The sequence below is a fragment of the Nelusetta ayraudi genome, unplaced genomic scaffold (genome assembly GCF_046127955.1).
Source record: "Nelusetta ayraudi isolate G7.1 ecotype Tasmania unplaced genomic scaffold, CSIRO-AGI_Nayr_v1 ptg000060l, whole genome shotgun sequence".
NCBI lineage: Eukaryota > Metazoa > Chordata > Actinopteri > Tetraodontiformes > Monacanthidae > Nelusetta > Nelusetta ayraudi.
Window position 1 is genome coordinate 5,589,488 of NW_027466110.1, and position 21,035 is coordinate 5,610,522.

Here is a 21,035-nt window from a genome sequence, read left to right on the forward strand (position 1 = left end):
CAGCTCTCCACTTTATATCTTCAGGATTAAAAAGTCTAAGACAAACTGATGAGTTTTTTTGCTGGTTGTTTGTTTGTTGTTTTCTTTCTTCAGGTCTGCTGCTAAACTTGCAAAAAGGAGAAGTTGTCTGATGACTGATTTGAAGTTTTAAAACTACATTAAATAACTTATGATTTCACCGTTTTCTTGTGTCTGCTTTTTGGCAATTCTGTTGCGCTAATGATGATGATGATGATGATGATGATGATGATGATGATGATGATGATGATGGCCAATTTTCACACAGCATAAACTCGCAATAAGAAATATTATGACCCCCATCCCCCAACATTTTAAGAGTGGCAAGGTCACAGGTACAAAAGCTCTGAAAAATTATAGAACAAAATGTAAACGTTTCAAATTTACATTTAGCAATTTAGCAACTAAAATCTGAACCCATTTTACCCCTGGGCTATGATGGGCACTGCTACCAACTCATTGAATCCCATCTCTCTGATGACATGGGAAATTCTCCAATAATTCAGGAGAGCAAATTCAAACCTGTATATTGATGTGGCACAATGTGCGACACGTTACATGAACTTGGAGGTCAGTCACCTTTGTTTATTTACTGAATCTACTCCTTGCAGCTACTAGTTTACTTTTTATACAATCGTTTCTCTGAGCCGTTTAGATCAATCAATAAAGAGAAGGGTTTTAGACAGGCCCTGTTTAAAATGACTAGAAATAATAATTGTAAAATAATCAGCACAGAAGACAGTTAATAACTGACAAACTGATACTAATATATCAAATGTAAGGACAAAATTCACACACATCATGGGAGCAGACAAGGAAACCCGGGATTCACCTTTTAAACTTTAAAGTCAGTCCAAGTTCTGTTGCCTGAAGGACATTTCATTTTTCTCTGCAAGCCAATCAGAAATGAAAGAGATCTTTCCACTTGGTGGCAAACCTGTTCATGTGGAGTCTGCGTTCTTTCACACACATGTGAATGCTTTCATGCACTCACCTAATGAAAGGATCAAGACTTACGGTAGGGGTGTATGTGTGTGTGTGCGCGCGCGCGCGCGCGCATTTCTGTGTGTGTTTTGCGACAATGCAGAAGTGATGCTGGCTAATTATATTCCCAACGGACAAACCCGGACACCTGCTAGTTTCATCTTGACATCTATGTAGCTCCAGATTTCTCTCAGTGCTTGATTCAGCTTGACAACTGAACAACACAAGAGCTCTCCTTTGCTGTTTGACGAAAACAATGATCATCCACCTGGTGAGTGTTTGTTACATTTTCGCTGCATTCTATTATCAGGGAAAGAGCAGGGTGACTAAAAAAAGAGGGAAAAGAGATGAGTTGAAAACAGAACACTTGGTCTACGGCAAGTGGTTTGAAAGTAAGTATAATGTCTTGGGAGTGCATTAAATGCCTAATATTCTAATGTGGAATTATTAACATGTGCTCCTTTATATTTGGTGACAGGAAAGAGTCAAAACACCCACTTTGCCATGTATTTCTGTGCAGGCGTGCGTGACATTGCTGGGTCTCTGGTGTTGTCTCTCCATGCTGACAGCGAGCACTTCGTACCCCAAGACTCTGCCGTGTGATGTCATCGATAACGGGAGCGTGGTGAAGGTGGACTGCACCGAGAGAAGCCTCTCGGAAGTCCCCCGTGGAATACCCCGGGATGCCACCAACTTGACCCTCACCATAAACCACATTCCTCGATTAAACTCCACCTCTTTCCAAGATCTGGACAACCTGACTGAGATTGACATGAGGTGCAACTGCGTGCCCATTAAAATCGGCCCCAAGGACCGCATGTGCACGCACAGTGTGACCGTGGAGGAAGGGACCTTCGCTGCACTCAGAAACCTGCAGGCGCTCTATTTGGATGGCAACCAGCTCGACAGCATTCCCAAAGGCCTGCCGCCAAATCTGATGCTGCTAAGTTTGGAGGTAAATCATATCTATAGAATTTCCAAAGCAAACATGTCTGAGATCAGAAACATTCAGACACTTTACCTGGGCCAGAACTGCTACTATCGCAACCCATGTAACTATTCCTATGACATAGAGGATGCCGCATTTTTGGAGCTCCACAATTTAACGCTTCTGAGTCTGAAGTCCAACAACTTGTCCTTTATTCCACATCACTTACCCACAAGCCTGAAGGAGCTGTACCTCTACAACAATAACTTCCAAGAGGTGACTGACGAGGATTTCAAGAACCTAACAAACCTGGAGATTCTGGATATTAGTGGAAACTGTCCACGCTGCTACAATGCCCCCTTCCCTTGCAGGCCGTGCCCTAACAATGCGCCGCTCAGAATCAGCAAGACAGCTTTCAAAATGCTGTCGAAGCTGACGACACTCCGCATGCGCAGTAACTCGCTGACGACAGTGCCACCTGACTGGTTTTTCAACACAACAGAGCTCAGAGTGCTCGACCTCTCATCCAACTTCTTGGCACAGGAGATTGGAGTCACGGCCTTCCCACATTTCCTGGGGAGACTGGAAGAGCTGGACCTCTCCTTTAACTATGAGCTGCAGAGATACCCTCAAATTCTGAGGCTGAGCCCCAGTTTCTCCTGTCTCAAGTCCCTCAGAATTCTCAGACTACAGGGCTTTGTCTTTCAGCAGCTAAAACTCGAGAGCATCGATCCCTTAAAGCCTCTCAGCAACCTGGAGGTTCTAGATCTGGGAACGAACTTCATAAAAATGATGAATCTCAGCATCCTCATGGAGTTAAAGAGCTTTAAAATAATCAACCTGTCAAATAACAAGATATCGTCACCCTCTGATAGCCAGGACTCTGTCGGTTTCTCTGCAGAGGAGCCCTTTGCTGGGTCTCCTATGACAGCTGCTGATGAGTACCAAAAGGAGGAAGTGAGAGAAATTCATTATTTCAGATATGACGAGTATGCACGTAGCTGTAAGTACAAAGATAAAGAATTGGGAGTCATTAGGTCCTTTGTAACCAGGGAATGCAGTCAGTTTGGAAAAACCATAGACGTGAGCAGAAACAACATTTTCTTCCTGCATTCCAGATTTTTAAATCTCAAAGAGCTTAAGTGTCTCAATCTGTCTGGAAATGCAATGAGCCAAAGTCTAAATGGCTCAGAGTTCACCTATCTGACCAATTTGCAGTACCTGGACTTTTCCTCCAACCGACTGGATCTCCTCTATTCCACAGCGTTTCAAGAGCTGACAAACCTGGTCATCCTGGACATCAGCAACAACAATCATTACTTTGAATCCGAGGGCCTAACACACATGCTGAATTTCACAAAGAACTTGAAAAAGCTGAGCGTGCTGATGATGAACCACAACAAGATCTCCACCTCCACCAACACAGAGCTGGAGAGTGAATCCCTGCAGAGGCTAGAGTTCAGGGACAACCGCTTGGATCTGCTGTGGAGGGACGGCGACACCAGATACGTCAATTACTTCAGGAAATTGCACAATCTGACCCACCTGGACATCTCTCACAACAACCTAAACTTCATCCCGCAGCAAGTGTTCAGCGGCCTGCCGGACAAACTGTCAGAGCTGTACATCAAAAACAACAAACTGAAATCCTTTGCCTGGGGTAAACTGCAACTGCTGCTTTCTATCCGCATCCTGGATCTCAGCGGGAACAGCATCACAACTGTTCCACGCGAGCTGTCCAACTGTTCCCGGTCTCTCAGCAAGCTCATTTTACACAAGAACCAGATCCTGAAACTGACGCCAGATTTCCTCACGGACGCCTTCAACTTGAAATACCTGGATCTCAGCTATAATCGCATTCAGCACATCGAGAAATCCAGCTTTCCAGATGATGTGGTACGCAAGATGGATATGCTGCTGCTGGACAAAAACAGGTTCCTGTGCAGTTGCAGCGCCGTTTGGTTCATCATGTGGCTCAACCAGACCACAGTGACCATTCCCCGGTTGGCCACTGATGTCACATGCGCCTCGCCGGGGGCACAGAGGGGTCGTCCTGTCATTTCAGTGGACCTTTTGGCCTGCCAGCACAGCTACCTGTCAATCATACTCTACACCCTCATGACTTCCCTAATCATCACCTTCATTACCCTGTCCATCTCCAGCCACCTCTTCCTGTGGGATGTCTGGTACATTTACCACTTCTGCAGGGCCAAGCTCAAAGGCTACGGCCGCCTGCGCTCCCAGGGCTCCATCTACGATGCCTTCGTCATGTACGACAAGGACGACTCTGCGGTGTCAGAGTGGGTGCTGAAGGAGATGTGCGCTCACCTGGAGGAGCGAGAAGACCGTTGCCTGACGCTTTGTCTGGAGGAGCGCGACTGGATACCGGGGTGTCCGTTGATCGACAACCTCTCCCAGAGCATCCACAAAAGCAAGAGGACAGTGTTCATCCTCACCAACAGGTACATCAAGAGCGGCAACTTCAAAACGGCTTTCTACATGGCCCACCAAAGGCTTATGGATGAGAAAAACGACGTCATTGTGCTCATTTTCCTCGAGAAAGTGTCTTGCAACTCAAAGTACCTGAGTCTGAGGAAAAAGCTCTACAAACGCTCTGTGTTAGAGTGGCCGACCAACCCTCAGGCGCAGCCGTACTTCTGGTTCAGCCTGCGGAGCGTGCTGGCCACAGAGAGCCATAAGCAATACAACAACCTCTTCAAAGAAATGCTGTAAAAAAAGTTTAAAAAAAAATCCGTCATGCCTATTAGCCCCCTTTCTACCAGGCGGCTCTGAATGTATTTCTGCAAATAAAAAAAGAAGCTGGCACACACAAAGTACCATGTGGACTGACAAGTATCATTTTCTTTTTTGTGGAGGTTTCCAATAAAATGGCAGTCGTGTGTAAAAATGGGGAAGTGAAACCAACACACTTCTTCATTTCATGAGCAGTGCAAAACATTTTGTGGGAACTATAACTTCATGGCTGTTATAATGTACTTTGCTTGCAAGGTGGGTTTCATTTTGTTTTGTCAAAAGATGGGGAGCGCTGCAGGTCAAGAACATTGTCATTCGTCTTGACTTCATCTGTCACAGTTCCGGCACAGTTGAGCCTTTATTTGGTGTATTCTACCAACTGCAACAACATATAAGTGCCAGAGCGCTGCCGACTGGCTGGGACTCCTTTTACGAATTGCAACATATGTACAATGGTGAGTTTTTCTATATTTAAACCGGTTTGCCTTTATTATATAAATGACTCGCTTACTGTCTCTAATCTAGTTGAAATAAAGCAAGAGTATTTGTGGAAATATCAGTTCCTGCTTACCAGGTTTGCCATAACCATGTATTTTATAACACAATAAAAATGCTTAGGTGTAAACTATGAACACACAGTTCACCCTTACAATGAATGATTGAATGCATTGACAATTATGTACTACTTTTATCTGTGCAAAACTGTGATTTTTTTTCATCGTTCAGATCATTAAAGCGGCTGTGCAAAAAAATAGAAAAGAAATGGCATGTAATTTTTTTGTTATACAGTAGTTGCTGAGCAGCATTCCGCCTGTGAAGGGGGATTTAAATCTTGTCTTACATTCTGCTTTGTGTAAAATTAAAAATAGAATTAAAAAGAAAATCACAGTTAAAAGATTATTCCTTTAAACACAGGCAGGAGGTGCTGAGAGACAAGGCATACAATGATAGATAGATAGATAGATAGATAGATAGATAGATAGATAGATAGCTAGATGATATAGTCTTAATTTGCAGAGTACTGCCATCTGGTGGACAGCAGTGCTACTACCTGTATGTCTATAGTGATATGCAGGCAATTTATTTCAGCTGAAGTTTGATTGACTGACTTATTTTTTAATTTAGCATGTTTCAAAATCAATCTATAGGTTTATATACATATATGCAACCCTTTATTCTTCGTCTACAGGCCGTCACATGTTGGATGCTGTTTTTCTGTCTGTGTTGGAGCCAGGGGATCCAGTCAGCAGTGGCCAAGCCTGAATGGATGCTACCACAATTCCCCTGTGACTTCTCCTTTCCCAATTCCTCACGTGCACTGTTTGACTGTGCAGGTCGCAACCTACTGAACGTGCCTCCCGGAATAGCGGAAAATGCAACTGAACTTGACCTCTCTGAAAATGAAATTAGGAATATAACAGAGAATTCGTTTTCCAAACTGCTGAATTTGACTAAACTCAATCTCAGCTGGGCACACAAAAACAAAGGACTGACCATTGGTTCCTGCACTTTCAAGAATTTGACAAAACTGATTGATTTGAGACTGACAGGCAATCGTCTCAGTGTAGTTCCCGGCAATCTTCCTCGGAGTATAGAAATCCTTGGACTAAGTAACAACAAAGTTACCATTTTGACAAATGGTAACTATGCTAAGTTAACCAACGTGACAAGCTTGTGGCTACACAAAAATTGCTACTCTTGGCATCCTTGTGGAAAGTCTGTGAACATAACGGAAGGCATTTTTGCACATATGACCAAACTACAGTCCCTGGACTTGTCCTTTAACAATTTATCGCACGTTCCCAAGGGATTACCCCGATCGCTGCACTCACTGAAGCTTGGTCCTAACAAAATAGAGTACATACACGAAGATGACTTCCATGGGCTACCAAATTTAAAGTCACTAAAAATACAAGGGAACTGTCCAAGATGTCGAAATGCCCCTTATCCTTGCGTCCCTTGTAAAAACACTAACCTTGAAATCCATCCTCAAGCTTTTAGAAATCTGAAGCAGCTTCAACTGCTGAACTTGGGAGGAAACTCACTGAGCAATATTGAACCCTCCTGGTTTGAGAACCTGGGCAACCTAACGGACCTGTTTATGGCGTTTAACTTTTTGCTGACACCAATTACTAATGACGGTCTTGGTCTAAAGAACCTGAGAAAGTTGGAGAGAATTGATCTCTCGTTTAACTTTGCTCTCCAGTACTACCCTAAAATGATAAACCTTTCAGACGATTTCTCACATCTTGTGTCACTTAGAACTTTGCATATGGAGGGTTTGGTATTTCAGACTATTGGGCCGGACACACTCAGACCACTGTACCCACTACGAAATCTGTCTACACTGAACCTGGGTACTAATTTCATCCTTCTCTCAGATTCCAGCATTTTCAAAAATATGCCCCAACTGAATATGATATACCTGGCAGAAAACAGACTGTCTCCCATTCCACCGAACAATTTGCCCCATACAAACAACGGATACAATCAGTTTCCAGAGCGTTTGTCTTTTTCACCACCCAGGCTTTCCTCTCCACCTGACTATTCTTATGAGGTAATGTTCAACCAGATCAACCAGGAGTGCTTTGATTCTGGAAAAACGTTAAGCCTGAGCTCAAACAATATTTTCTTCATAACTCCAAATCTGTTTGAAGGTTATGGAAATATTGCATGCCTCAACCTCTCAGGCAATGGCTTTTCATCTGCACTCAACGGAACTGAGTTTTCGTCCCTGCACTCACTGAAGTACCTGGATCTTTCATACAATAAAATTGATCTAGCCTACGACTTTGCCTTCCAAGAATTGCAGAATCTGGAAGTGTTAGACCTGAGTCGCAATTCTCACTACTTCCTGGCATACGGCGTAACGCACAATTTAAATTTTCTTAAAAACTTGCCAGTTCTCAGAGTGCTGAATATGAGTTTTAACTCAATTTCCCAGTTAACTACCACAGAGATGAACAGCAGTTCACTAGCAGAACTTTGGTTTAAAAACAATTTTCTTGGAACTCTTTGGAATAGGAAACATATTTTTGAAAAGCTTTTTTCTAATCTCTCTAACTTGACAACACTGGATATTTCCTGCAACAACATTTCCAAGATTCCACTGAATGTTTACAAGTATTTGCCCAAGAACCTAACCACACTATACCTTAGTAACAACCTGCTGACTGATTTTGAATGGCGCAAGCTGGAAAACTTTGCTCAGCTTAACATTTTAGACCTCAGTTTCAATTTTTTGACTAATGTCACAGGCATGGAACTCATTAACAGCAGCTACAGTTTGACTTTTCTTGATCTAAGTCACAATCAGATTTCTCAGCTGGACGGAGGTTTTCTCAAGGCTGCAAAAAGCCTCAAGGTTCTTAGCCTGAGCTTCAACAAACTGACCACCATCAATCAATCCACCTTTCAATCCACACCACAGAATACCATCAAAACCTTATACTTGCAAAACAATCCCTTCCAGTGCACCTGTGACTTTTTAGATTTCATTGTCTGGATTGAAGCCAGCGGCATGAAAATCCCTCGGCTGGCCACGGATGTGAAATGTGGTGAACCGGCAAACCAGAAGGGCAAAGCTGTGGTCAACTTCGACATTAACGAATGTGTTAACAACAGTCAGGCCTTCCTTGCCTACATCCTCACAAGTTCATTCATTATACTTTTCACGTTTCTGACAATAGTTTCCCACTTGTTTTACTGGGATGCCTCTTACATCCTTCACTATATGAGAGCAAAATTGAATGGGTACCGCTCCGTGAACTCCACAGACAGTGCATATGATGTGTTTGTGACCTATGACACCAAAGACCCGCAGGTTTCCGAGTGGGTGATGACTAACCTGCGAGCAAAACTGGAAGACGAGGAGGAAGGGGAGCTGTACCTCCCTCTGTGTCTGGAAGAGAGGGACTGGATGCCAGGTGCCCCGCTGGTGGACAACCTCACGCAGAGCATCCGCTACAGTCGCAAGACCCTCTTTGTCCTGACAGAGGGCTACGTCAAGACGGGCGTTTTCAAGCTGGCCATGTACTTGGCCCACCAGAGGCTCCTTGACGAGAATGTGGATGTGATAGTTGTGCTGCTGTTGGAGCCTGTGCTGCAGCACTCTCACTTCCTGCGCCTTCGCAGGAGGCTGTGTGGGAGAAGTGTCCTGGAATGGCCGCGAACAGCCGCCGCGCAGCCCTGGTTTTGGCAGAACCTGAAGAATGTGGTGAGGGTAGACAATCAGGTGTTGTACAACAAGACCTACTTAAAGTACTTTCCCAACAACTGAAGTAAAGTTTGTTGTGAAATACAGAGCTGTCAAGACTGTGGAGGCTGTTTTTACAGGAAAACCAATTGTTTTATGAAACCGTCAAAAAATAATGTATTAATATAATTAATATTTCTGTCTGAATAAGAGATCATTTTGATAAAAATCTTTATTTCTGTCCATTTTTGAAGATTTTACTAATATATTAATCATTTTTGGTCACTCAAATATTTCTGTCTGTTGCCTGGTATCTGTCTTTTTAACACAATAACATAAATATATCTATATAATATATGCCACCATTCTATTAAATTCTATTCCTTCATCTGGATATTGTTTGGCTTTGAAACATCATGTCCCTCTGCTGTTGCTGGTTTGAACCTTCTGTGCATTTGACTTTCTTTAGCGACTGTCTGTATTTTATAATGGCGCGTAATTTTCTGATTTTGTATAATGATGAACAACTGGAAAAAAAAATAGAAAGCTAATTAAAAATGAATTGTTTTCACTCATTTTGCCTCATTTCAAACTCTTTCAAACACTCAAAATGGTGCATTGTTAAAATGCATTATAATCCTATATTATTATTATTATTATTATTATTATTATTATCATTATTATTATTATTATTATTGTTGTTAGAATGTACTCTGACAGAGTCGTTAATGTGTTTGCCCTCATGGTGTCGCCACTGGGTCAGCTTCAAACAATTCCTCTAGCCTGCTTATGCTGATTAAAACACGAGTGACTAAATTGCAGATATGCCAAAATTGATCATGTATTACCTTTAAACAACACACACACACACACACACACACACACACACACACACACACACACACACACACACACACACACACACAGGACTTCTGGTGGAGGAGGCAGTCGAGCTAATACCTAATGAGCTGCAGGTGTTTCCATCTCACCCAGTTCGTTCAAACGAGCATGTGTAGAAGAAAGTACGACACCAATTTGTATCTAATGAGCTGAGCTCCATGAGTGCAATAGAGTATACCTCTATTGCACTCATCACTCGCAGTCCTGAATAAAATAACGGCGTGTTTTCAGTCTCTCGCTCTCCGTATTTTTTCCTTGGATACGGAAGCAGGAAGAAGATGCAGTGGGCGTCGCCTTCCGCCTTATTTGCATAGCGTGCTGTATTTACGGCGCGATTGCCGCCAGGTTCGTCAGTGTGCTCCTGCTGCGTCAGACTCAGAGCTTCATTCAGATCTCCAGCCACAGCAAACGCTTGGTAAGTGTTTAAAAACCCCGCTTTCTGCGCAGAGATGCTCAGATAATACCGTTTGTTTTCACTTTGTCGTTGCGGATGGGTTTTGTTTTTTTGTTTTTTTTCTCCTCCACGTTGTTCTCGTCTGATTTTCGGGATGAGTAAACGGAAAAGTGTTGCAGAAGTGCATTCTTTGTCTAACCTCGAACTGTGCGCGATGCGTAGCTGCGCAGTATGCGCAAACGGCTGAACGTGTTGTGCCCACATGTTTTTAAACTTTACAGCATCTTGTAAAAAAAAAAATCTCATGCGCCACTGCACTTTTTTTTCCCTTCCCCCACTCTACTTCTTCCTCATTGTTAAGCGGAAGTGCAGTTCGAGTTGTCCCCTCAAGATTGCTCAAGAGGGCGGTGGTCTCTCGGCTGCCCATGCTCATAATCTGTTCAGTCAGGCGCAGGCGCATTTACCAATATCTTTTCTCTTTTAGGATTACTTGCGGATAATTAGGAAAGTATTAAAACGCTGTAAAAAAAAAAAAAAAAAAAAAAAACGTAATCCTGATGTGGCTTTAGGCTGCTCTTGGACATGGACAGGTGTCGGTGTTCAAAACAAAACTGAACAAGTGGAGGGAGGGGGGGGGGGGGGCTGAATTGCATTGATTGACGCATGATTTTTCTCTCCGGCTTATAGCGCTTCTGCAGAAATGGGTGACAAACCTGACGTCAAGGAAGTTGAGACCTTCGACAAGACCAAACTGAAGAAGACAGAAACTCAAGAGAAAAACACACTTCCGACAGTCGAAAGTACGTCTTAAATATTATAATCAGAATGTTAAACTTTTGTTTATGATCAACATTTTAACAAAATCTTGTCATTTCCAGCTATCGAACAGGAGAAGACTGCATAATCTTGACAGCCCACCCCTCTGTATATTCCACAAGCCTTTGAATTTTCCCAACATGTATTCAAAGTTGACGCACTAATTGACAAAAACAAACAATGGCTTTACGACCCCCCCCTCCCCTGCCATAAGACATTGCGCTGTCTGTTCAATGAGAATATGGGCTGCCATTGGTCTCCGGTCCCCTCTTCCCATATCACCTGGGTGGCGTCGCTGAGCAGGCGTGTCATGGAGGGGGGGGACAAACACTTTTCGTCAGCAGAAGCCCAACTCTGGCCACTTGTGGATGTCTGAACAGTTTTGTAAAATCTGTAATGCACACGCTTGTTAACTGTGCAAAATAAAAAAAAAGTAATCAACCCAGAATGTGTCTTGGCAGTGTATTTGCGCAACGTTGGTTTCGATTCTTGTCGGCTTCTTGCTGAAGCCTTGGCAGTTTGTATTCTGAAAAGCTGACAGTTTGACAAAGGGAGGCATAGTACTACAAAAGGTGAAGTGGTTCAAAAATGTGTTCAGCTGCTGCCACTTCCAGCATGAGTAGTGTGTTTCCACTGTACTTGGCACCAGTGCTTGACTTTCTTACCAGCAAGCATATTGAAGCTTGTTTATTAATTTTTAAATCTCTTAAAAAAATTCCTGTTCTTGATCTGGCCCTTTTTTTTTTTCTTTTCCATGCCTCCCAGCTGAACGGCATTGAGAATGCCGTGAGCTAATGGGAGGATCGTCCCAGTTTGTTGTGACAGGTCCAAACAACCCAAGGTGTGACTTTTTTTTTTTTCTTTGCAAAAGTAAACCTGCCTGCAGGTCTCAAAGTACAGCCAGTGTGTGTGGTACGTTTACAAGGAAAATGCATTGACATACGTCAAAAGCCAACTAGATTTGTAGAAAGTCTGCAGCTGACTGTGTGTAGGTCTGCTTTTACACAAAAAGGCCATATCGTTGATCTGTTCGAAAAGATTTGTGCCTATACAAAGGTGACCAATTTAAACCAACTTTGTACTTACAAATTGTACCTCTAATGGGAAGAAAACATTTAAAACGTCTGACTTAATTACACATTCAAACAGCTGTACGTCATGGGGGAGAGGCAGGGACACAGATTGCATAACTGCAACATGGCTGCAGACTTCAGCAGCTGTGCTGTAAAAACATCAGGCTCCGCTGGGGGATTGGCTGTTCCTTTTATTTATTTTACATCTTATTTCCCACGAGGCAACATTTAATCCAGGGCCAACTATAATATGCAACTTCCTGTTTTCCTTATCTGTCTTTGTATCAAACCACAGAAGGGCTGCAATATGCTGACAAATGTGATGACCCCACCCCACCCACAATGCTCTGCCTTCCTCAGTGCTCACCGTGGTCACACAAGTGTGTGCTTCAGAGGCTACAGGAGCTCAAGGCATCGGCGTACTACTGCATTCTTCACGCGCTAATGCGCTGCTAACAAAACAAAAATCCCATATTTAACCTAATATCAGATTATCATCCAGGACTTCAGCGGAGCAGCTTCAAACGATTCTTTAACTTTAAAAAGCTCAAAATTAAACCCCCTGTTGAATGGCCTCCTGCAAAAAGCACCACATAGGAACAAACAACTATTCACACACACACACCTACAGACAACTTCACATGCATGTTTTTGGACTGTGGGAGGAAGCTGGAGAACCCGGAGAGAACCTACGCAGACACAGGGAGAACATGCAAGCTGAACCCGCGACCTTCTTGCTGTGAGGCGGCAGCGCTGCAAACCACTGTGCCACCGTGTCGCCAATTTTACATATTATGACGACAATTAAAAAAAACAATGTAATTATTCTTATTTTACTGTTTGCTGTGTTTGTAGGTCGGCCCTGTCAAAACCCAACAAGTGCCTATAAAAAGGAATGCAAATGAGACCATAATTACACTGAGGGCTAATTGTGGGGAACTTGGCTGGAGGCCCCGGTTAAACCATCTGCCAGTGTAGCGACGGCTTCTCTCGGGGCCGGCCCTCTGTGGCGTACGCACATGCCTCAGGGACGGCCCGCAGAAATGTGTGCGGACGTGCTTTGACAAAGAAACCATGAATGTAGCTCCTCTCAAGTGAGCCGCACACTGTTTGACAACAAAAATGTCTGCCTGGCTCAAATCGATTCATTGCCCGGCATGCACAGCAAGCAGCGAACCTGATTGAATTGATTGCGTTGTGTTGATGCATAGGCAAAATGACTGCCAACAAAAACATGAAAGAATAAAATAACATTATGATAGCATGATGACAAAATCCCTGCAACATAACACCCAGTTATTGTATTTTTGATTTGTTTTGTTGATTTACTGAGTGGAATTTCTTTATTTATTTGGACACAGGAGAAAGAGAACAGCAGAGTGATTAAACAATCTTTTTTTTTTTAATGTCTATTTCTCTCCACAAACACAAAGGCCGGCGTCAGCTTACATTCTGTTTCTATGGAAGCAGACTGGAGATCTTAGCCACGTAATCAAAGTTACTGCAGTGTTATTTAAAGCTAAATCAGTATCATGAGCAGCTGGAAAGGTGTTGTAGCTGAAATTTGCAGTAGTTGTGGATCGGGAGTGGCGGGGATTGGGGGGCGGGGGGCGGGGGGCGGGGGGGGTGCAAACGGAGACATCTTATGAAAAGCCAAAGCTGCTCAGTCAAGCAAGAAATTAGGATCCATCCATAGTCTTGGTTGGTTTTGCCTTGCACTGTTGACACCCAGTGGAGAAATGTCTGCGTGTCTGCGCATGCTGAGACAGAGGTTTGAAGGGTTTAGCCAGACCGCAATGCTGCAGAGCACAAATGCTGTGACGAGGTGTAACTAGTAAGTTGAACGGAAGCACTTACAGTATTGCTGCGGCTAAATTACACATCAAGAATACAAATTACAGCCCTCCAGCAGGTTTTACAGTTTTAGCTACCGTCATTTTAACTATTCTGTCCACACAAACCTGTTTTGGGTTGGTCTGCTCGGTGAATTGGGAAAGAAAGCTGTGTTGTTGTTTTTTTTGTATGTTTGTTTTTGGTTCTTTAAAAGCTGTGCAGGTTGCTTAGGCCTCCGACCAAAATGTTTCACATCTTCTGTGACCTAAATGTCATGACCATTCATATCCTCTTTTTTAAAACTCCATGATAGAGAAGATTTGAAAGAGAACAAAAAGCTTGTCGGTGTGGGAGAACACGGTGAAGAGGACAGAGTTAGATGGAGGCAGGTGATTGGCTGGATCAACTAGTGAGGGAACAGCCCAGAGGGGGTGAAGACAAGAGTCTGAGAATATAAAGAAATTGCATTTTTATAAGTAGATAAACCCCTTGAATGAACTAGATTTGAGGAAGAATAAAGAAAAATATTCACAACGAGTTATGCTACTTGGGGCAGGACCCTTAGGGTTGGCTGGTATATTTAAGGTAAAAAAATCTGCTTATATTTGAGAGCAGTGACATCAAACATCCCTCAGTGTGGCCTGGGATCTGCGTCTTTGTGCTCTCCAGTCAGACGGCGCTTAGGGAGGGACAACTAATCTTTGTTTCCTTTATAGTGGCGATGGTGGGAAAAAGCAGCACAGCTATTGTGCGACAGGTGGACACAAATGCTGCGGGTGTGAGGCAGCCAATCGGGCAATAACAGCATCGCAGTTGCATTGTGTTACAAGGAAAACAGAAAGAAGGCACAACGTGGACCAGATCTGTGCAGATTACTGAGCAAAGACATCCTAATATTTATTTGCCTGAGGATTAGAATGTAAATGTTCTTGAAAACAACAACGACTCTGAAGGAACCTGAGAGCCAACCCAGCTATGTGAGACCTGATTGAGAAACACAAAGAAGAAGGAGCTGCCTGACCCGCTTGCAATTCTCTCAGGGATGTTAACCTGTAGTTCAGGTGTCGGCTTAGACGGCAGACAATGCACCTTGCATTTACGTATTTGCGTCTCACTTGTGTGGGGCAGCAGGACTTGTAGCTTTTCCTGCAAAAGCAAGGGCACTCAAGCTTGAGCAGAAGTTGGTAAGACGTGAGTCATCCGGCTTCACTGCAAAAGAGCAGGCAGCAAGAGGAACCACGATGAAGATAACACAAAAATACGTTATTACTCCCCAGTATTACTCTCACTGCACTGGTTGGGCAACTAGTTAAAGAAAAAAAAAGAATAAATGTTTAGAGGGGGTATACAGACAGAATAATAGGAAGTTTTTTTTTGCATGTGGGTGATTTGTGGTAGTAGAATACAGCCATATCAGATATTTGACATACTGGTTCAATTGCTTTTAAAAAAGAAAAAAGAAAGAAAAAAAAAAGGAACAAGTCAAGTCTAAAGCAGTCTCTGTTTAAGACTTGACCTTTAGACTAGACCTCTAAATGTCTTGTGTATCACACCAGGCAAAAACTAAACAATAAATTGCATGTTCAGCAACAACAAATCCTTATTACACACTCTAACTCGAATTTTTAAACTAGTTAGGCCTTAAAATGCCATGAGCTGCTTCAGTCAAGGACGTCAACCTAGTTTCAAGCTTAGTCAGACCTGGTTCACCTCTTGTGAAAAGCTCCACGGCCCCAATAAAATCTTGTTCACTGAGGTTTCAATTTCGACATCAGAGCAAAAATAGTAAAAAAAAAATACTCCTTGAGAAATCCTGGGACAGCCTCCCCTCCCCCGCCACCCTCTGATGCCTTATTACAGTGTGCACATGACATTTGGGGGTTGGCCCTCATGTTTACGTTATTGTCATCTTCGGCATCTGGGTGCTGCGCTTCGATTAGCGACGGCCCCCGTCTACTTCTGTATTGGGTCTCGCCTCGTGCAAATCACATTAGGTGGACGTTGCAAGAGGTTCTCTTGCTGCTGAACGCTCGAAGATGTTTCAATTATGTACGCAACAGGATGTGGTGACAGAATCTGCACTCGCTGCCGCAGCGCACGAGCAAGCAGACTCCTTTTGTCTGAATGACTCCATTATGGGACAAAACTTGTCACTGTTTTGTGTGGCTGTGTTTATTTACAGTAAAATGTGGTTCTGAGATCGAGCTGATATTTGCCGCCCATGCACAGTTGATCATTACTCACATTTGCTTCTGCCGAGACGCAGACGTTGTTGGGTTCATTTGGTTGATTGCGCTCAGAGGAATCTGCAGCATGTCTCTGCAGTGACTCCGCTGGCCCTCTGCGCAGACTTGCAGCAGTGTTTGCACTTGTCTTCGAGCCGGAACGCACACAAAACTCTTGAACATGCTCAGGCTACTTATACAGGCGGTCCGGGGAGTTTGTTGTGAAACGGGCCGATCGCAGTAGAGGTGCTCGTTATTAATCACCCCCTGCCCCCCTCCAGCGGTCCGACCTCACCACAAATGTGCAGCTTGTCCAAACAGCTGAAAGTGGAAGGACACTGAGACAAAGCCCTCTGGGTTGCTGAACTGAAACCTCCGACTGTTACTATTTGTGACATTTTCTCTCTTCCCGTTTCCACTTCATACTGCGCTCTGCCACAGTCACATGTACTGTAGGTTCTGCTGTTGAAACCTCGTCTGTGTTGGCCTGTATGTGGGTGCAAAGTGGAATATGCAGAGAGCGTATGTTACATCCAAATCTGTTTGCACCTCACACAGCAGGTATGCTTTTGAAAGTGAGTATGCAGCTTTCTTCTGCAGTGTGTTAGAAAGAAAAAACACTGTTTGAATTATTAATACCTCATAGTTCTCTGCACACTTATTTTGTCAAAATGCAGTTGTTTTCATTTCAGTGTATAACCAACCATCTTTCTCCAGAAGGCAGAGAGGCAGGCACGTTTGCGCGGCTCATGGATGCAAAGCCGAGAGTTAAAAGTGATACCGCGGCATGTCCGATCCTGTTAGGCATGCAGTGAACACGACCCCAACCACCGAGGTAAAGTCGGCTCTGTTCCTAAGGCAGGCGTAGTTATGTAACAGTGCCCAGAACGCCCTGCCATTATTGAACAAGAAAAGGGGAAGTTTGAACTCTGACCTTGGTGAGCTCCACTTTGAAAAAGGTTAAATGTCAAAATCGGCCTCTGCAGGCATCAAATACTGACCTGAAACAGAGCTGTGGGAAATATCTTTCTACTGTGTGGTAGCTTTTATTCTCACACTAAGAAAAAACAACAGGAACTGGTCCTTCAGAGAGTATGAGGATGTCATCATGGCATACGGAACTAATAAAGGCTGTGTGTAGATTAATGCAGCTGCAGGTTTTACTTCACTAACAGGAAGACAGAAGACTTAAAAAAAAAAATGAAAACGCCTTTGGGCGTAGTAGAAGCAGTGAGACAGAAAGCCTCTCTCCTGTCAGAGGTGTCGTTCCACTGAACCTGGAGTCATGTGCTCATGTGACAGGATGTGCAACAGGGAAGTAGCCCATTGATTCACCACCAAGAGAGAACAGCAAGCGCTGTGCAGCCACTGTTTGTTTGCAACACATCGGGCGCTTGGCAAACACTGCAAGGCCTAAAAACACGACCCGGCAGAGAGGAATTCTGAGAATTTTTTTCGTGTCGGTTCACCGCCACAAACATCATTCAAAAAGTGGCCGTTGCGCAAAAGGGGCAAAAACTACCACACTCAACAACTGGGCAGCTGAACTGGACTGAAACGATGTTGCAGCTTTGCAGCTGCAGTTGTGTGTGTTTTTGCGAGGTTGACACAGATTTAATCGACTGCCGCGCCCGTGTCCGACTGGGCAGAGTTCACCGTCAATAAATAATGACGGGTCACGCATCGACCCTCCTGAGGGACCTCGCTCGGTGCTCCACCATCAGGCCACCCTCTTGCGGGCACTCGGCACAACTGTACCATCCGCTGCGGCACTGCTCCCAGAAGACGAGCGGCTCAGTGGTTCAGCCCGTCACAGTGTCATGTCGAGCTTGTCAAAGAGCGACCCTTCAACCTTATTTAGTTGCAGCAGCAGCAGCAGCAGCAGCAGCAGCAGCAGCAGCAGCAGACTTGTCATTGCGTAATCAGCAGGCAGCAGATGTGGCAGGAAGAACATCTCCGTGTATCAGTCGAAGTGCAGCATTCCTGTCCAGTCACAGAGTTTACAGCTCAGAACCAGTTTGATCTGCCAGCGTGTTTCAAGCTTTAATAAAAGTTACTTTCCTCAAGTGGAATTTGCCGAAAATGTCTCTCGTACCTGACAGTGTTACATAACTGGTGAGGTTCTGTGTTTATAGGCAGCAATGCAACAGAGGGTGTCACTTTTTGTTGTTGTTGTTAAATGTTTAAGTCTGGAAACAAGACTGACCCGTTCGACATATTCACTTCGATAGACTGCAGTGATAACTCCGAGCAGAGAACACACTAAAGTGGCCCATTTTATAGCAGCTGCCTGTGTGTTCCACAGCATGCTGGCAGTGTGCTTCATCTCCCACTCAGGGCAGGATGTGGTTTTTATACACACATCAGAGTCAAAATAACTAACGTCGCGCGAGTCTCTCTCCTTTTATAGTCAAAGCCCCGCTCTCAGTTCCAGGGCCTCCCTTCAGACGAGTCTTGTGTGTCAACGCTGGGGCCATTGATTCTTTCATTTATTTATGTATTTATTCAAGAGAGCATGCATCTCGCACCATGTGGGTAAAATGGGGTTAGTGGAGTCTGCGAATCCCGGCATCAGTCGCATCATTAAATTATACCATTATCGATCTGTGTCTGCAGGCTTTAAGTCCATTTCAGTGAGGCAGTCGATGCTTCCAAGTGGGCAGAAGCACTTCCTGCTGGGGGCCGTGCACAAAGTGCTGCTGCTGCATGCAGAGAGGGAGTATGATCGGAGTCTATTTCTTCTATTATTATTAAAAGCAAACTGGAGCCTTCAGAAACCACCAGCTTTTAGCAGCAAGCCAATGATAAGAATAACAATCAGGAAATGTTTCAGCCTATAACTGTGATGACAGAAAGGAACCTCTGCTGAGGGGAACTACAGAATGTGGAACTGCCTTTTCAGCTCTACTGTTGTAGTCCTCAACGGTTGACTGATTTACAGATAAGCTTGTTTTTGGAAAAAAAAAAAAGTGTCAGCAATGCAGCCATTAGATAGCAGTTACTATTATTTTATTTTGTTGTTTTATTTATTTATTTTATGTATTTATTTATTTTTACATTTCACTCGCTGTAGATGACAGAGAGATTTCCCCTTCACAACACAAGGCCGTTTGTACTCTCGGTTCCTCACTAGCGCTGCTATATACTGATCTACGTCTCCCCCTGCTGGCGTAAAATGGAATTTACGTGCAAAGAAACGGAAAACAGTTTACAAGCGCCTGAAAAACTAGTATAATAATAACTATAATAAATTACTATGAATATAATAATAGTGAAATTACATGAACATACAAAAAAAGAGGCTCAATGGTCGTTAAAGAACAGTTAATGTGCGAGAGATTAAAGTGCAAGAGGAGACAGCTATGGCTAACTCATGACAGCAGAATCAACAACAGCAATAGCAGCCACATAAGACTAATCAACAAATCAATACATTTGCACACCATCGACTGAGTCTGTGTCTGGACTGAAGATGATGCTGCTGTTGTGAAAACGATTCCCTCTTGGGCTTCCTGAGACCAGCACAGACGAGCTCTTCAAGAGACAGTCCACAATGCGTGCATGACCCGAATGTTTGTGATGTAGCCCCTTCAGAGTCAGGTTACACTTTTGCACTTTGTAGTTCTCCATAATAGTGTGAAAAATGTGCTGCTCACAAACATTTACAATTCAGCCAGTGGCAGTAAAAGTGGTCTGTCAATGCATGCTGACAAGAGAAATGGTAACCCAATGGGCCATGTACTCTTGTTCTTGTAAAAATAATGAAATCCAGGTGTTTGTGATGGAATTAATTCTCTTCATATTCACAGAGGCACTCGTGCTCCAAACAAATGAATAAATGAAAGAGTCCTGAATTTCAAAGAGTGGCTACAACTACAGAATATTTGCCATGTTGTCCATAACGTCCAGAGATGTATGAAGCACTCGTTTTGTTGGTGTCAGCTTGCAGATGTTCAAGACACCTAACAATTTGTTCCAAACACCTCACAATTACACAGCGCATAAACACAACCCTCTCGACACGGTGGGCCACATGGACGAGCCACCAGACACTCTGCGGTCAAGAAATAGGCTCAGTAACAGCAGCAGCATTCCAATTTTTTTGGGGGGAAAGAAAACGATTTCCCGCATTATCCTCAACACTGCTGCATCCGCTGCTTGACAACTGGATGCAAGGACTAATTGGCGGCCCATTACTTCCTCACAATGCAATGCATTTCAGTAAACTCAATTAATTGAAATGAAATAATTAGATGCAGAGACTGAACCTTTAGCAAGCTGAAACATTCCTGCTACCAAGGCGAGTGCAACACGTCTGGCAAAACGATCAGACTTGTGCCGCTGCACCACTTCCTCCTCATCTGCAATCCATTTTCTATCCCATTCTGCTCAGAAATGTCTTCAGCCGCCTCAGGTGGGGACAGACTCGCAGCAACAGAAATAAAATCGAGTCACTCCACTCCCTGTCCCCTCCCTGTCCACTCCCTGTCCATGCCAAACGTGTTATTTGCCACAGTAACATCACCTGTCCGTTTGAAGGACACTTGGGATCAGGACCAGATGTTGGAGCCGACTTTGAAAGTGGAGAAATCTCATGAAACGCTTCTTTTTTTATGGCCGTAGGCCTCGGACTGAACACGTGGGAGAGAGCAGAGTTTTATGTCTCAGCTGGGAGAAAGACATCAAAGAGCACCAAGGCTCTTAATGACAGGCCTGCGCACGCCTGACTTCCACAATTAGCCGCGTTGATCAGGCCAGGGAAGAAAACAGCGCGAGTAGAGTCGCAAAACAAATGCATGTTACTCTACGGGTTGTGAGGGTGGAGGCGGGAAGATTACGACTAATGACGACAAAATGTGAAGGTTGAGCTGCAGTGTGATTCATGTGCAACAGCTAATTGGTGCTCGGCTGAGGA

General features: G+C 44.0%; 2 protein-coding genes across 2 annotated transcripts; both read left to right on the top strand.

Annotated features, from left to right (window-relative positions):
- The first annotated feature begins 1,082 nt into the window (after positions 1-1,082).
- Positions 1,083-4,786, top strand: LOC142897785 (toll-like receptor 7). Its single transcript, XM_076040363.1, has 2 exons — positions 1,083-1,273; positions 1,523-4,786. Exons 1-2 carry the CDS (start codon positions 1,259-1,261, stop codon positions 4,661-4,663), a joined length of 3,156 nt encoding a protein of 1,051 aa, XP_075896478.1. The 5' UTR covers positions 1,083-1,258; the 3' UTR covers positions 4,664-4,786.
- A 135-nt stretch (positions 4,787-4,921) lies between these two features.
- tlr8a (toll-like receptor 8a) lies at positions 4,922-11,430 on the top strand. Its single transcript, XM_076040315.1, has 5 exons — positions 4,922-5,139; positions 5,874-8,960; positions 10,094-10,194; positions 10,861-10,973; positions 11,052-11,430. Exons 1-5 carry the CDS (start codon positions 5,137-5,139, stop codon positions 11,075-11,077), a joined length of 3,330 nt encoding a protein of 1,109 aa, XP_075896430.1. The 5' UTR covers positions 4,922-5,136; the 3' UTR covers positions 11,078-11,430.
- Positions 11,431-21,035: the final 9,605 nt, after the last annotated feature.